Genomic DNA, 17292 nt, shown 5'->3' with positions numbered 1-17292 from the left:
CACAACATAGTCATGAAGCCTACAAATGCATGTCTTGCCTTCCTTCACCAACATGAGGTTCAGAGATCTTCAAAAGGTATGGAGAAGGAGGAGGCTGTGATGCCTGGTGGGTTGGGAGTCAGGCCTAACAATTGCAGGGACGCAGTGGGAACAGGAAAATGCCTGTGGGGACCCAAAAGGTGGGGTAGTAGAGGCTGGGCCTCCAAGAGATTCCCACAACTCTGAAGTAGCCGCTGTTCTGCTTAACAACTTGAACATTTGTTTAACAGCTTCATCAGGGAGAGAAGGGGATGGGGATAGGTATTTAAGCAAACTAATCTCACTCAACAGGCCCCATTATAGTTGTATCTAGAGGTCTACTTCTATGGTGGCTGGGGAATTCTGGGGCTCAACATATGGAAGACACCAAGATAGAAGATGGAAATTCCATGTGTGGGAATTCAATAATCAATATATAAAAAACACCACCCAAAAGCCTTTTTGAGGAATTCCACTACTTCTGCAAAAAATGAAATTGCTGCTGATAACGAGAAACTGGTAGTTAGCCCTTTTCCATTTTTCTTTTCTCTCCACTTACAAGTCTAATTCTGAGATATGTTTTCACCTACACTCCTAATGAGAGATGAGAAATAAAATTCAACCCTTCTCTAATCTCATCAACTTTTCTGTCAGTTGGATTTGTGGGCAATAAGGAACAATTTATGCCAGAAGCATCATCCACAGACACATTTGTCTTCTCTGTGAGACCTCTAGTGTATCACCAGGTTCACATTCTGACAGGAACTTCTGCCACAAATAGGACGTTCAAAGGGTTTCTCTTCTGTGTGAATCCTGTGATGTTTCACCAAGTAGGAATTCTGACTAAAATATACCCACAATCAGATTATTCAAAAGGTTTGTGTCCTATGTGAGTCCGCTGGTGTTTCACTGGGTCAAAATTCTCATTGAAACTTTTCCCTCATTCTATACATGCAAAGGGTTTTTTTCTTGTGTGGATTCTCTGATGTCTTACCAAGTTGGAATTGTAACTGAAACGTTTTCCACAATCAGGACATTCAAAGGGTTTTTCTCCTGTGTGAGTCCTCTGGTGTTTCACCTGGTCAGAATTCTGTCTGAAACTTTTCCCACAAAAGGGACATTCAAAGGGTTTCTCTCCTGTGTGAGTCCTCTGATGGTTCAACAGGTGAGAATTCTGACTGAAACTTTTCCCACAAACAGGACATTCAAAGGGTTTTTCTCCTGTGTGAGTCCTCTGGTGTTTCACCAGGCTGGAATTCTCACTGAAACTTTTCCCACAATCAGGACATTCAAAGGGTTTCTCTCCTGTGTGAGTCCTCTGATGGCTCACCAGGTTGGAATTCTGACTGAAACATTTCCCACAAACAGGACATTCAAAGGGTTTTTCTCCTGTGTGAGTCCTCTGATGATTCACCAGGCAGGAATTCTGACTGAAACTTTTCCCACAATCAGGACATTCAAAAGGTTTCTCTCCTGTGTGAGTCCTCAGGTGGCTCACCAAGTGGGAATATGCAATGAAATGTTTCCCACAATCTGGACAGTCATATGGCTTCTCTCTGCTGTGAGTCCTCATATGTATCACCAAGTTGCCATTTTTGCTAAAGGGTTTACCACATTGGAAGCACTTGTAGGACATCTCTTCTGGGTGGGTTCTTCCGTGAAGGAAAAAGGATCTGTTTGACAAAAACTTTTGCCACATTCAGATAATTTGTATCTGCTTTTCTCCAGAGTAGATTCTCCCCTGCGTAGTCACTTGCAATTTGTAGTCTGCTTCTTCCTTTAAAGGCACACCTATGGAGCTTTTCCACCACTGATAACCTTTTCCTCCCAACTGACTTCCAGATATTTTCCTCTTTTTCTGAATGGAAAAATAATCTCCCTTGACCTTTTTGTGTATTGTGTGCTTGAGTTCCATATACTCTACTTTTTGCAGAACGAAATCTCTCATTGATTTTCTTTCCTTTGCCTCTCATCTGCTGTGGAAGGAGAAGAATTGTGTGGGTTTTTTGATGGAAATGGACAATATCTTTATTTCTGCCTCAATCTGTTTTGCATTTCAATATTGCTTGTTATTCTCAGTTGTCCAGTGTGGTCTTCTGGCATCATCTTTGTCTGCAAGAAAATGAAAATGTAGCTTTTATTGCTTATAAAAGGGTTGCAGAAAATGTGAAAAAGCGTACATTACAATGAAAAAGCAAACATGCCACAATGATAGAATAATCTCTTACTTTAATAGTAATATTAATTACTGAGTTCCAGTTCAAATATCAATTCAATCATTAAATTCAGTCGTTGATTGAGGTCAGTCACAGATTTTCAGACCTCCAAATCAAATACAGTTATATGAAGAAGAAAGTACACCCTCGATCTTTATGATTTTATGTATCACAACATAGTAAAAATAATTTCATCCTTAGCACTTTTAAAAATAGGTAAATATAATGTAAGATGAGCATCAACAGATAATATATTATACCTATGTCTTCATTTTTTTTTTACAAAAACAAAGCAAAAGCAGAGACATGAAAAACTAAAAACACTGTTACTTCTTCCATAGGTATGAAGAGGCGAAGTAGCAGCCGGTGCTGCTGATCAAATGCACTTGATCAATTGATCATCAGCAAGTGTGACTATATCTATAAAAGGCAAAGTTGTAGGAGTTTCCTGGTCTCCAGCACTGAGGTGTGAATTAGATGCCAAAGAGTAAAGACATCAGCGGGGATCTTAGAGAAGCAATTGTTGCTGCCCTTCAATCTGGGAAAGGTTTAAAGACTTTTTCCAAACAATTTAAACTCCATCATTCTATGTTCCACATTCACAAGTGGAAAATATTCAAGACACTTGCCAATCTTCTCAGGAGTGGCAGTGCCAGCAAATTCACCCCAGGTTCAGAACACGCAATGCTCAGAGAAATTACAAAAAATCCAAGCATTGCATCTCAGGCTCTACAGGCCTCATTTAGCATGTTAAATGTTAAAGTTCATAACAGTACAATTAGAAAAAGACTGGACAAGTATGGTTCATTTGGAAGGGTTGCTAGGAAAAAACCTCTGATTTCTAAAAAGGATATGGCAGCAACACTTAAAATTTGCAAATTTGCATCTGAACAAATCACAAGACTTTTGGAACACTGTCCTTTGGATGAGACCAAAGTGGAAATATTGTCCATAAAGCACAGTGTCATCTTGATGAAAACCAAACCAAACATCAACACAAACGTCTCATATCAACTGTCAAGCATAGTGATGAAGGGGTGATGATTTGGGCCTGTTTTCCAACCAAAGGACCTGGCTACTTTGCAGTTACTCAGTGGTTTATGCACTCATCTCTATACTATAGTATTCAGAATCAGAATAGATCTGGAAGGGACCCTAAATGTCTTCTACTACAACCCTCTGCTCAAGCAGGAGATTCTATATTATTTCAGACAAGTGACTATCCAGTGTCTTCTTCAAAACGTCCAGTGATGAAGCACCCACAGGGCCTGAAGGCCAACTGTTCTACAGGTTCATGTCCTCACTGTTAGGAAGTTTCTCCTTAATTCCAGGTTGCTTCTTTCCTTGATTAGTTTCCATCCATTGTGTCTAGTTTCCATCCATTGTGTCTGGAAAATAAGTTGACCCGCCTCCTTTGTGGCAGCTTCTCGAATATTGGGCTACTGCTACCATGTCCCCTCTTGTCCCTCTTTTCTGTAAATGAGCCAAATCCAAATCCTACAACTGTTCTTCAGGTTTTAGTCTCCAGGTCTTTAATCAACTTAATTGCTCTTTGTACTTTTTCCAAAGTCTCAACATCTCTTTTGTACTTTGATGACCAAAATTGGATGCAGTATTCTAGATATGGACTTACTAAGGTTTTATAATGCAGTGCTAATACTTTACGTGATTTTGATTCTAGAGTCAAATTTGAGACCATCTGTGCAATAGCAGTTTCTCACACATGGCTTCTTTGTTTTGCCTTTCTTTCTGCAAAATACATCATGACAAGATGTAAGATGTTAGTATGGTGTTGATCATCTGAGGGTATATTTACCTACTTTTAAGATTTCTAAGGACCAGATGATTTTTTACTATGTGCTGATAGGTAAAACCATAGAACTCAAACAGGGTGTACTTTCTTTTTCACATGGCTGCATATTTGGATAAAATGGGAATAGATTATACATTTGGAAATATACGTGTACAAAGAGAAATACAAATACAAATGTATAAATGGAGAAAATCCATGTGTTTCAAGCCTGAAAAATGTCCCAAAATGGTTAATGTCAAACCTTCTGAGGTAATTTATAGATGTGGGGCTTTAATTGATGCTTTTATGGTGCCATGATAACTTCGAAGGCTCAGGAAATAAGTGGTAAGTGAGGACTACCTATACAACTGAACATCCCAAAAAGATTACAAATTGCTAGGTTAAGCACAGTTGAACCTGATTAATACACAGATGGGACACAAATAGGAAATATTGTGTTTGTTGGGTAGACATGGAATTTAAAAAAAAAAATCTCAAGAGAGCAGAGGAAGATCAGTCTGATATCGTTGCCAAAAAAACAGCAGGTCCATAAGAGAATAACTGAGTTGGAAGGGACCTTGGAGGTCTTCTAGTCCAATCCCTGCTCTGACAGGAGACTTTATATCATTCCTGATTAATTGCTGTCCCATCTCTTCTTGAAACCCTTCAGTGATGAAGAACTCACAACTTTTGGAGGCAAGCTGTTCCCAAGGAATTAATCTTAACTTGAAGGAGGATTTTTAAAATCTTCCCACCAGAAGAAAATTGCGGCCACTACTGTTAAAGCTTGGAGCACCAGCGGACTCAAAAATTGGGGAGGAAAGGAACATGTAGCAGCAGCTGATATGCTTCAGCCTAGTTGCTTCTCTGCTTCCACATCCCGGAAGAAACCCAACAGCCCTACTTGCTCCCAGCCTCTCCTCCCACCTGATCTCTACTCACCTTCCAGCTGCTGTTTCGACCCTTGGAAGAGCGGAAAAACCACTCTGCACACCAACTTTCTCCCATGAGTGATCCGGAAGAAGATCCTCTCCTCCCATCCTTTCTAGCAATGCTGTACTCGATGGTTTTAACTCCTTTAAGCTCAACCACATATGCCTATTAAAGGCTTTCTAGTCACTAATATGTGACTGCTATATGCCAATAGAATAGGAGGCAAAAGAACACGCTTGTCTGTCTCTAACGTGTTCGTGAGATATTTTCACTGATTAAATGCTACTAAGTCGTTGATGAGTCCTAGGAACCTATGTTGGCAACTGATCCATGTGAAATAGTGAAATGTGACACAAAAGTAGGTTGTGAAGATTAGCTATGTGCTGAGTCCTAAATGTTTATGAAATTCTTACAGAATTACACAGAGTTGGAAGAGACCAACCTCTCCACGCAGGAGACCCTATACTGTTCCAGACAAATGGATGTCCAATCTCCTCTTTAAAAACCCCATTATGGAGCACCCACAACTTCTACAGGCAAAGCATTTCCACTTATTGTTCTCACTGAAAGGAAATTTCTCCTTGATTCTAGGTCGGATGTCTTTTTGATAAGTATCCCTGTTACTCTTTGTGCTGCTCTGAGGGCAGAGGTGGTATTCAGCAGGTTCTGATCAGTTCTGGAAAACATGTAGTGGAAATTTTGAGTAGTTCAGAGAACTGGCAAATACCACCTCTGACTAGTCCCGCCCCCATCTATTCTCCGCGTCCCGAGTCCCAGCTGATTGGCAAGGTCTTCTTTGGTTGCCCTGCACAGGAGAACAGAGCTGGAAAGCAGGTTAGTGGGGTGGGGAAGGAATCAGGGCTGGGATTCAATTTTTTTAACAACCGGTTCTGTGGATGTGGCTTAGTTGGTGGGTGTGGTATGGTGGTCATGTTACTGGGTGGATGTGGATTGGTGGTCATGTTATTGGCTGGGTGTGGCCAACTCAATATCATTCACATCGAGGCAAGCATCTCCTCGTCTGGCCTCTCATGACTGTGGGGATGCTGCAACAGTCGTAAGTGTGAAAAATGGTCATAAGTCACTTTTTTCAGTGCCATTGTAACTTTGAATGGTCACTCCACACAAGCAAAGTACCAGCAAAGGAGGGGGGGAAAACTCCAGAGATGTTTCTGAGCAGGAAGTCTAGTCCTGCCAAGAATGTAATAAGGGTTAATGGAGAGGCAGTTTCTGTAAGCAACACCAGAATGTTTCCTTCCTGCCTTCCTTACAAGATTAGGCCAGTAATTCCTTGTAACAACCGGTTCTCCAAACTGCTTAGAATGTTAACAACCGGTTCTAGCAAATAGGTGCGAACTGGTAGAATCCCACCCCTGGAGGGAATGGGGATTTTGCAGTATCCTTCCCCTGCCACACCCAACAGGCCACACCCACCAAACCATGCCCACATAACCGGTAGTAAAAAAAATTGAATTCCACCATGTCTGAGGGGCATTGGACAATAGGTCCACCCCTCTTTTCTTTTCTTTTTTAAAACAAGTTTTATTAATTTTTAAAACACACAAATTATCATTATTCATTACATGTTTAAACCTTTTTCCATTGTAAATTTAACAAGTCAGATAAATTATGATTCTGTTTTAAACCATTTCCATATAATATACCAAAACCTCTTATTCAATTTCTCTTTACTTCTCTTTACTCTTATTCAATATCATTATTATTATTTCATCTGATTCTTTCTGACTTAGTTACCATTATTCTCATTCTATATTTCTACAAGTTTTTACCAATTCTCCCCCAAAAAGACATATACACACAACACACAAAACATAAAAAAATCTTTTGGAAAGTAACTTGGGCCCAGGTATCTCTCTCTTCATGGACTTCAATTATATTCATGCTCATCTTACATATCATTACTTATTTTATTTACCATTCTAAACCTTCTATATTAACTTCTCCACATATTTCACACTTCTTAATTCTACCTTAATTAATCATCTTAGTTTAAATCATTATATTTGTATCTTTTGTCCATTTTTATCATCCCTTTGTCTCATCCCTTATGAAAAAAAAGAAAATCAGTTTCTCCTGAAATCATTAATCAGAGTATGATGCCTTTCTATCTCCCCCTAAGTTAATCAAATTAATCTTTAAAATAATATCTAATACCCAATCAGATTTTGCTTGGTACATTCTATCTAACTAATACATCCAACACAATTAAGTGCATAATTAGACAATAAATCCAAATATTAAAAAGAAATACTATAATAAAAATTTTATAATAACATCAATACCATAATTTTATTAAACTCTTTAATTAAAACAATATTCTAAACCTCTCCTATTATTAAGTTTTAAAGCCAATCATTTTTAAACATTTTAACATTTTAATCTCTTATCAACTCTTAAACCATTGCAATACTACCATCTCATCTTATGTACCTTGCAAAATCTTTTTTTTTTAAAAAAATTATACTTTATCCATTATCCATAAAAATTCCTTTTTCCATTTAATTTCAAAACATTGTAGCTTTTCTCCACCTTTTCCCTTTCTTTCTTTTCCCAACAAACCTTTCTACCCCCCTTCTTCTAGCCTCTGCCTTACCGGCTTCCCTTCTCTGTCGTATTTCTTTTCCCCTTTGTTTACAATCATCATATTGGTTTTGCACTTTATTTTTCCCTTTCTTAAATGTTTTTGGATCTTAAGTCCTTAAATCCTTTAGTTTTCTTCTTTTCTCTTCTCTTCTTTTCTTTCTCTCTTCCTTTTTCTGGATCAAATTCTGAGATTCATTAAAGATGGCTCCTTCCTTTCTTTCTTGTTCCTCTGCTGTCTTCATCTGTTGTAATTTTTGTTGATAATTAGTAGCGCCATTTCTAAGAAAAGGAAAGCTTCTTCCACACCATCTTTACCATTTTTTTTTGCTTGTTCATATTCTTTTCTTAGTTCCTCAACAGAAAGAGCCATTATAAATCTTTTCTTTTTCTTTTCTCCTTCTTTCTTCTTACAACAACCAGAATATTCAAAAGAAAATAAAAAAGATAAAACAGTCCCAAAGTTATCAATCAGTCCAAACCAAGGCAGAGTTCTCACTTTCTCCTTCTGGGGTAATATCAATCAAAGAGAAAGAAAGTCCAAATCTGTTTAAAATCTTATTACAATATATTCTAGTCTTCAAATCCTTAAGGCATCTGCTCCAACAAATCTTAGCATACAAATATTTTCTTCTTAATCCTCTCTCTTCCCACTCATCGCTTAAAACCAATTTCCACCTAAAAAATAGGTTTCTTAATATCCAGTTATTTATTCCGTGGAAAAGAGGAAAGCTATCCTTTCAGCACCTTCAAGCAGCCGCTTTTTCCTCTTCTGGCAGGTATTATTCAGAGAATCATACTTTTCAGGAATTTTATTAAATATGTCTTAGAGTCCTAGGAGCCAAGAAAAACTTTCTCCTCTCAATCACTTTCTCCACTTCCTCCTGCACATTCTTACCCGGCTGCCAGCTTCTTTGTGGCGGCATTACGGACCGCCGCTGCACCGTCCTGGGAAAAGGGAGTTCTGCCGGCCAGGAGGAGTCTGCAGCACCCCCAAACCCTTCTCCGGATCCCCTACTTCAGCTGCCCCTGCAGTGCAGCCTAGCTCCGCACCCGGCTGGGTCGGAGCCCCAAAACGACTGGCGCGGCAGGATCGCGCAGCTTCGCAAATCCCTGCCGCTCGCGAAGCCGACAAACGGAAGTCCCAGGTCCACCCCTCTTTTCTGTTTCAGCCCCTCAAATGATGTAACTTCAGACATTCTCTGTGTTAGACTAGATATATCCAGTTCCTGCAATAGTTCATTGTAGAACTACTTTGGAGTACAAATACAGAAATTACAAGAAAGAGGGTATGTTCTAAGTCAAAAGAAGAACATAGAACAATTCTTAAAAAATATGGATAGTTGTGGAAATAGAACAATCTGTAATCCAGAACTCTACCAGGCAGTCCTAGGAGGTCTGTTATGCAGTATTTATCACATTCTGTGGCCAGATATTACCAATTCAGTCAACATTTTAAGCCATTGCACATTACAACCTACAAATAGCACTGGTTAGGAATTAAAAGGATACTGTGTTACTGAAAGGGAACCAGGGATTTTTAGAATTGAATTTACAACAATCTCATGAATTGGAATTGAAATGCTTTGTAGACAGTATTTGGGCTGATGATGTACAAGATAGAAAGTCAATGTCAGGATTTGTTATGATGTTAACAAACACGGTAACTAGTTAAAAATCTAGAAAACAGACTTCAGTTGTCATTTCCACAGCAGCAGCACAATTCATAGCATTATCAGAATTGTCTTCAGAGTTGACATGGTATATATGGTTAGTGAAGGATTTGGCTATTGAAGTGAAAGGAGGTATACCAATATTTTAAGATAACACAACATGTATACTAATGGCAATAGGTGCGAGTACAAACCAGAAGGAATCATGTTGACATAATGTAATATCAGGGAAGGAAAATACAATAGACATAATTTATTGTCCAGCAGAAAACAATTTAGCTGACTTCCTGACAAAACTATTAAGTATACAAAAACACAAAGATCTTGTGAAATAATTTGGTTTCAATGCTGTCCAGCTATAAATTGGAGGGGTGTTAGGATTTTAAATTTAGTAGCTGGAACAGTAAAATTGTACAATGGGCAAGAACAGACAGCTCTAATTTGATTGGTTAGAGAGTGCTGGCTCCTGCGTGAGGCAATCTACGCTATGATTGTTTGCTGTAGGTGTAAAGGGGGAGTTTCCCATTTTTCCCGTTTTTTCCTTCTTCGTCTGTGTGCTCTGTATCTTATCTGGATTTACATCAGGATGTTTCTGTGTTGCTGACCATCTTGTTTGCTGTAAAAATGTTAAATGTATTCATTTATATAAAACTACAAATTTACCTCAGTGTCTCTGATTTGATTTGGAAACTTGCTGCATAATTCCCTGACAGAGAACTGTCTCTATTACACCCAGAAAATAAATCCACTTACATTAGATGTCATTTGCTGGAAACATCACCAGGAGGGAGATAATTGTTGTTATTTGTAGCTGGTACATTAGCCAGAAAGATGTAAATGATCGTGGTGAGAGAAAACACTACTGCTCTGGGGGGTCCCCTTCCTCTGGGATTTATGGAGAAGTTTGGGATTATGAGTATACACAAATGAATGGCTTTGTGAGCCTGACCTCTTCCCAAGAAGCTCCCACGGGGATCACAGTCGCTTCTTAAAAGACCCCTCATCATGGTTTGGAAACTGCAGGTTTGTTTGGAGAAGGCTGAAGCGGATGTGGCTCCTACAGATTTGTAGTTAATAGATTCAATGCATGATGAACTGGACTTTCGTAAGAAGACTGCATATCTAACAGGAAAACCATTTGGAAAATGGATTGACCAAGAGGTTTTAGGATTTGGGGGAATAAGGCACAACTGTTGTCTTCTTGTTCTCAACTTAAATCTAAAAAAAAAGTTTTATTAATAAGAATCAAAGATATTTCATTCCAGAAAAATCAGAGACAATGATTCTGGTGATTTGTGATAAATAAGAATCCCTTGTAAACTTTATACAAATTAAATCAAATAGTAAAATATTAGCAAATGCTTTGATGTTTAACTTTATTGTTGGTTCACCTGTTAACTACAATGCCTTTATAGATTGTAGATAGATGAATGATTGTAAATAGAGGTAGAACTTTATAAATTTTGGGGTCTGCTTCAGAACAGGAAGAAACTAATATTGCTCCAATATGCTTATGAATATTCTAGTGGGGGGATAATAAAATAAATTTCTTTTTGCTTTTCTTAACGTACATTTTTTTCTTTTTATATGTTTTTTCTATTATTTTTTTGCTGTTGAAAAATTTCTTTTTCTTTTTTGAGTTTGTACTCTATATTAATATTTTGAATAAAATAATATGTACTTTTATGGTGCTACTGTGGACCTATTTTCTAAACTACCTCTCAATTAATAAATCATAGACACATGGGGTTGGTTGTATCATGGTGACCAGAACTGGACACATTATGCTAGGTCTGCGGTCACCAGCACAGTGAAAAGCAACTCTATCACTTCTTGTCTAGACACTATGTCTTTGTTGATGCAGTTTGGGCTGCATTGGTTTTTTTCGGCAGTGGCAGCACTATACAGCACCGTATTGGCACAGGTGGTACTTATCATATGGCCCAGGGATACTTGGTTGCCCTTTTCAAGTTTTCCCAGAGGCAGTTCCATTTTCAGTGCACCCACAATTCCTTAACACAGTCTACAAAGTGTTACGGTAGCAAAACAGAATACTTTGTCCTAGTGAAGATGACCCAGAAGCAGCCACCATTTTGACACAGAGGCAGGCTAGACAAAATGGCAGCTGCTTCCACATGTCCGCCACATGACCCAGGCATGAATCCCAAGCACATTCAAAATAACAGCTGCTTCCATGACATAGTTATGAAGACTACAAATGTGTGTCTTGCTTTCCTTCACCACATGAGGTTCAGAGATCTTCAAAAGGTATGGAGTAGGAGGAGGCTGTGATGCCTGGTGGGTTGGGAGTCAGGCCTAACAACTGCAGAGACCCAGTGGGAACAGGAAAATGCCTGTTTGTTTAAAAGCTTCACCAGGGAGAGAAGGGGATGGGGATAGGTAGTTAAGCAAAGTAATCTCACTTAACAACCATTGCAACATTACAACCCTAACTGGCAGGCCCCATTACAGTTGTATCGAGAGCACTACTTCTAGGGGTGGGATTCTACCAGTTCAGACCGGTTCTATAGAGAACCGCTTGTTACAATTCTGTGCAGCTCGGAGAACTGGCAAATCTTGCCACTGGCTGGCCCAGCCTCACCCTGCCCAGTCACTCCTTAGTTCGCATGCGAGCCATACAACTTGCCTGCATTGTGCCTTCACTTAATTTTTGGCAAGTTCCTATTTTTCCTTTCTTTTCCCCCGACGATCAGCTGTTCAAACTATCAGCTGTGCTCCGCGATTTCTTGCTTTTTACCGAATCTATATTGCTGATGTATTGCTTTGCTTTGCCCAGGAGGCTTCCCTGAGGCACAGTCAGGGGTGGTATTCAGGGGGTTGGGAGTGGTGAGATATGGCCTGAGAGTAGAGCTGAACCTTCCTTTGGACTGAAGCTTATATTTTTCAGTGCAGGCTCAGGCAGAAGATTGCATAAAGGTAGATCTGTGAGAAAATCTGTGATTGTGCAAGCAACTCAATCTACCTGCCTCCTTTGCCCGATTTTGGGTAAAAGTTACTCATTTTTTATTTAAAAAGCAATATTTATATACATGGTGTTATGAGTTAATTTTGCAAGTTTGCTTGCTATGAAATTTTATGAGTTTTGCTTGCAAGCAAATTTTATGTGACAGACTCAGGCAGCAGATGGCAGAAAGGTAGATCTGTGGGTGAATCTGTTATTCTTCAAGCAACTCAATATGCCTGCCTGCTTTGCCTGATTTCGGGTAAAAGTTGCAAAAAGCAAAATGTGTATGTAGAGAATAGGCTTTGCTGAGGGATACTGGAAGACCAATTTGGCTAAATAAAGATATTTAAAAGGGCAATATATAAAACAGGATCACATGGGATTTTTTAAAAATTCTTTCCTTCTGTATTTCATTATCTGTCTTCTATGCAACCATGTGGCTTGTTCCTTAAGATTTGTGCCTTTCCCAATTTAACTGAGATTTATTGTAGGACTGATCAGTGTTTGTGTGTAAACCTCAGAGATTTTTCTCTCGGTGTCCTTGTTTGTGTGTGCGCGCGCCTGTGTGTGTTTCTAAGTCTGTGTATCTAAGTCTTTGTGTGTCCTCGAGGTAACTGTTGCAACTGTTAAAGTGTCTCTGATTCCTTCAGATATTAATTTTAAATTGTTAAGAGTTGGAGACGCTGAGGGGAAAAGAAAATGTCTTTGCCCAGTCTGGTCAGGCCAACTAGACTGGATGAGGAACACAGTTGAATTTTCTTTCCTCTCTGTGCTTTTAAGAAAAACCCAAGGTTATTAACAAATGTTTTAAGTTCCATTTACAAGAAAAGTTTCATCCTTGCATTGACTGTGTGTTTAAATAACTTTACCTGATCTTTTTTTCTGAAGCATGTGAAGCCAGATTTTTTTCCCTTTCTCATCTGTTGTGTCCCCATTTTTGTTGAAATTGATTCATCTGTTTAGATGTATTACTTTTCTTGCTACTCAAACCCTGTCTGCAAGCTATTTAACCCCCCCCAAACTCTAATCCTTTTACAAAGCCTTTCCTGGTAGAATTACCAGCGAAGGGGAGAGGGGACCCTTGTTCTTTGTCTTTCAGCTGTTGAAAGGCTGTCAAAATGCCTTTCTTCTGAGGATTCGATTTTCCCGCTGGGAGAGCTCCGTCGCAAGGATACGGACAACTGCTTGAAAGCTGGATCTTTTTATTTTTCAGGAAGGCGAGAGATAGCAAGAAGTCTGCGTTCCTGGGCTAGCTACCTTCGAATGGTAAGTCCCTGATTTTTATACCCTTTTCTCCTTTTGTGTGAGTGCTTGTGTTTGTATTTCTTAATGTTTTAAATCCTGTCGGGGGGTGTCTTTCTTCCCGCCGGAGGGTAAACTCCGTGGGGTGCGGAAGGCAAACTTTGCGGGGTGGTTTGATTGTTTTTTCGGTTTCGTCCTAATCTTTTTTAGCTTAATGGTTTCTTATATTTGTTTTGTGGCAATCTCCTGTCTGTCTCCTTTGTAATATATTTTGTGTCTTTTGTCTGTTTGTTTTGCTGATTTGGCATGTCTTGTGTTTGTAAGGGTTTTCTTTTCTTGTTTCCCTAGTTTTCTTAATTATTTGGGCTTTTGTCTAAGGGGCTTCTTTAATACCTTTTATTTGATTCCTTTTCCTATGCAAGTTTGTTTTATGGCTGGCCTGATGTTCCCTTTGGGCTTTTCCTGCTTGGGTGACACCACTGTCCTCGTGAAGTTCCCTTTCCACACAGCCCTGCAACATGTGGAAGCAGATGCTACTTCCTAGAGACATTCCATCCATTAGAGCCAGGAACTGGGTTTGGATCCAGCATCCACTGAAAGTCATTTCAGCAAACCAGAGCGGAGCAGACCTTCCCAAGCCTGACTGACCCCCCATACCACCAGGCCAAACCTATGCCACCCAGAGACATGAAGGAAAGGACCCCGAGACGGACCAGTAAAAGACTAAAAGACTCTTTTCAATCTCCAGAAGACAGTTAAAAAGATTATGGGGGGAGGGTGGAAATTCATTGTAATTGGAAATTCATTGTAATGTTTTCTTTCTTGTATCATTTATATTGTAACCAGTTTGATGGACTCATGTAAGGATTGTATTTGAGTGGGCGGCCCAGCAAGTTCTGCACACCTTGGACCTCTGCCTGGTGGGAGGGAAAATTGTACAGCATGTTTGTATTATCTGTATTGTAAAATTAGCTGCATACACAGCACAGACACAGAGGTTAATCCCTTTCACCTACCTCCACACAAAGCTGCTCCTAGTTTGTTTTTTTTTGCTGCTCCTAGCTTCCTTTTTTGTGTTTATTGCTTTTTTTTTGCTGCTCTGTGGCATGCAAACTCCCTGTTAATTCCATGGGGGAGGAGGCATCCCCCTCAGGCAATTTCTGAAGAGATAGCAGAAAAGAGATCTCCAAATCCCAAGCCCTGACTGTGGCTCACAAATGATGCTGCCCAGTTGCCCATTAAAGCAGAACATGTTGCACTGGTGGTCTCATGAATAGAAGTCCCAAGGCTCATCGTGTGTAATTTAAAAAAAAATACTAAATAGCCTGGATTGCACACTGACTAACCTCAATTTGGCCTGACAAACCCTGGAAGCTAAGAGCTGGGCAGGTAGTAACCATAACCTTAGAAATGAGCAGTCTGTAACTTAAAGGCTGTGGAAAATGTAGAGGCTTGTACTTACAACCTGAGTGTAAGCTCATAAAAAGGTACATCAAACACCTGAAAATTAATTGGCATGAAAAAATTGGATACAGCAAAAAAAGAAAAGAAAAGAAAAAAGAAAAAAAAAACCAGAAGTTCTCCCAGACTACTAAACCTTCAGGGTTGAAAACTTTTGGGAGCCACTGAAATCCTTTTCTGTTGCCTCTTTTTCAATGCCTTCCCCTTTGCATCAGAAAAATTAAAAGCATCCAACAAAATTAAAATTAAAAGCATCCAACCCTGATCTAATAACTTTTTAAACTTTTGTCAAAACATTCATGTGTTTTGAAAAAAAAAAAAAAAAAAAGAGGGATTGTTGGAAGTCATGATAAAACAGCCCCCACCCTTTGTCAAGTAGGGCTATTAAAATAGCTGGAGCCAGCTTACATTCCACAACAAAGGAAGGAGAAAATTACAGGCATGAGATACAGAGAAAAAAAACCTACAAAGTAGCTAAGATCCTTTCCCATAGAAATCAAATAGATGGCAAGCTATAAAAACTTGCGAAAAGCAAACCATAAGGCATAACAGGAAATTCAGGATATTGCAACCTAATGCAACAAGCAGCTACAAAGTGAACAAACAGCTATTATAAAACAATTACTCCTACCAAGATCCCAGGAAGAGATCCCAATATCAAGAGACAGGAACTCATCACACACACACAAATCAAAGACTTCAAGGGTTCACACTTACAAAATCCAAAGTATCTGAAGGGTATAAAAAAGGGTTTCTCTACTCACAAGATTAGATTAATCCTAGGAATGCTGTGAGATTTCTTACCTGCCTTCCTATTAATAAACTGATTCTGACTTTCAACGCAGCTGACCAAATCATTTTGCATTTCTCCCAGCCGGTAAATTTGAAATCCACAAAAGGAAAGAACTTTGCCTATTCCTTAAAGGGCAAGGCTTCTTTTTTCCTTTCCTCAATTGTGGCCAGATATTACCAATTCAGTCAACATTTTAAACCGCTACATATGACAACCTAAATAACAACACTGATTAGGAATTAAAAGGTTACTGAAAGGGAACCACGGATTTTTAGGATTGAATTTCCAAGCATCTCACAAATTGGAATTAATGCTTTGTAGACAGTATTGGGGGTGATGATCTACAAGATAGAAAGTCAATGTCAGGATTTGTTATGTTAGCAAACACGCTAGCTAGTTGGAAATCTAGAAAACAGACTTCAGTTGCCATTTCCACAGCTGCAGCACAATATCAGAATTGTCTTCAGAGATGACATGGTATATATGGTTAGTAAAGGATTTGGCTATTGAAGTGAAAGGAGGTATACCAATATTTGAAGATAACACAACATGTATACTAATGGCAACAGGTGCGAGTACAAACCAGAAGGAAGCATGTTGACATAAAATAATGTAATGTCAGGGAAAGAAAATTCAAAAGACATAATTTATTGTCCAGCAGAAAACAATTTAGCTGACCTCATGACAAAACTATTAAGTATACAAACACAAAGATCTTGTGAAATAATTTGGTTTCAATGCTGTCCGGCTATAAAATGGAGGGGTATTAGCATATTAAATTTAGTAGCTGGAACAGTAAAATTGTACAATGGGCAAGAACAGGCAGCTCTAAGTTAAGTGGTTAGAGAGTGCTGGTTCCTGCATGAGGCAATCTACGCTGATTGATTGCTGTAGGTGTAAAGGGGGAGTTTCCCATTTTTCCCGCTTTTTTCTTTCTTCATCTGTGTGCTCCGTATCTTATTTGCATTTACCTCAGGATGTTTCTGTGTTCCTGAGCATCTTGTTTGCTGTAAGTATATTAAATGTATTCATTTATATAAAACTACAAATTTACCTCAGTGTCTCCGATTTGATTTGGAAACTTGCTGCATAATTCCCTGACAGAGGACTGTCTCTATTACACCCAGAAAATAAATCCACTTACAGTGGATGTTGTTTGCTGGAAGCATCACAGGGAGGAAATAATTGTTGTCCTATCCAGCTGGTAGATTACCCAGAAGATATAAAGGATCTTGGTGAGAAAAAACATTTCTGCTCTGGGAGGTCCCTGTCCTCTGGGACTGATGGAGTTTGGGATTATGAGCGCACACAAATGAATGGTTTTGTGAGCCTGAGCTCTTCCCAAGAAGCTCCCATGGGGATCACAGTCGCTTCTTAAAAGACCCCTCAACACGGTTTGGAAACTGCAACTGAAGCAGATGTGGCTCCTACAGATTTGGAATTAATTGACTCGATGAATGATGAACTGGACTTTCATAAGAAGACTGGAGAATGGACCTAACCATGTCTAAGTGGAAAACAATTTGGAAAATGGATCAACCAAGAGGTTTTAGGATTTGGGGGAATAAGGCACAACTGTTCTCTTAAGTGCTCTCAAC

General features: G+C 39.2%; 1 protein-coding gene across 1 annotated transcript; it reads right to left on the bottom strand.

Moving 5' to 3' along the window:
* Positions 1-477: 477 nt before the first annotated feature.
* Positions 478-5164, bottom strand: LOC113427955 (uncharacterized). Its single transcript, XM_026690501.2, has 2 exons — positions 4969-5164; positions 478-2130 (listed from the first exon to the last, which is right to left on the bottom strand). Exon 2 carries the CDS (start codon positions 1715-1717, stop codon positions 959-961), a length of 759 nt encoding a protein of 252 aa, XP_026546286.2. The 5' UTR covers positions 1718-2130; positions 4969-5164; the 3' UTR covers positions 478-958.
* Between the last annotated feature and the right edge of the window lie 12128 nt (positions 5165-17292).

This window comes from Notechis scutatus, chromosome 2 (genome assembly GCF_049901735.1).
Source record: "Notechis scutatus isolate UNSWTSFEM ecotype Mainland chromosome 2, rNotScu1.2, whole genome shotgun sequence".
In the NCBI taxonomy this organism is placed as follows: domain Eukaryota; kingdom Metazoa; phylum Chordata; class Lepidosauria; order Squamata; family Elapidae; genus Notechis; species Notechis scutatus.
The sequence above is the reverse complement of the archived record's forward strand: the minus strand, read 5'-3'. Positions and strand labels throughout refer to the sequence as shown.

What these genes read in the sequence shown, in the direction of transcription:
- LOC113427955 (XM_026690501.2), bottom strand. Translation starts at nt 1,717, where the DNA reads ATGTGGCAAAAGTTTTTGTCAAACAGATCCTTTTTCCTTCACGGAAGA.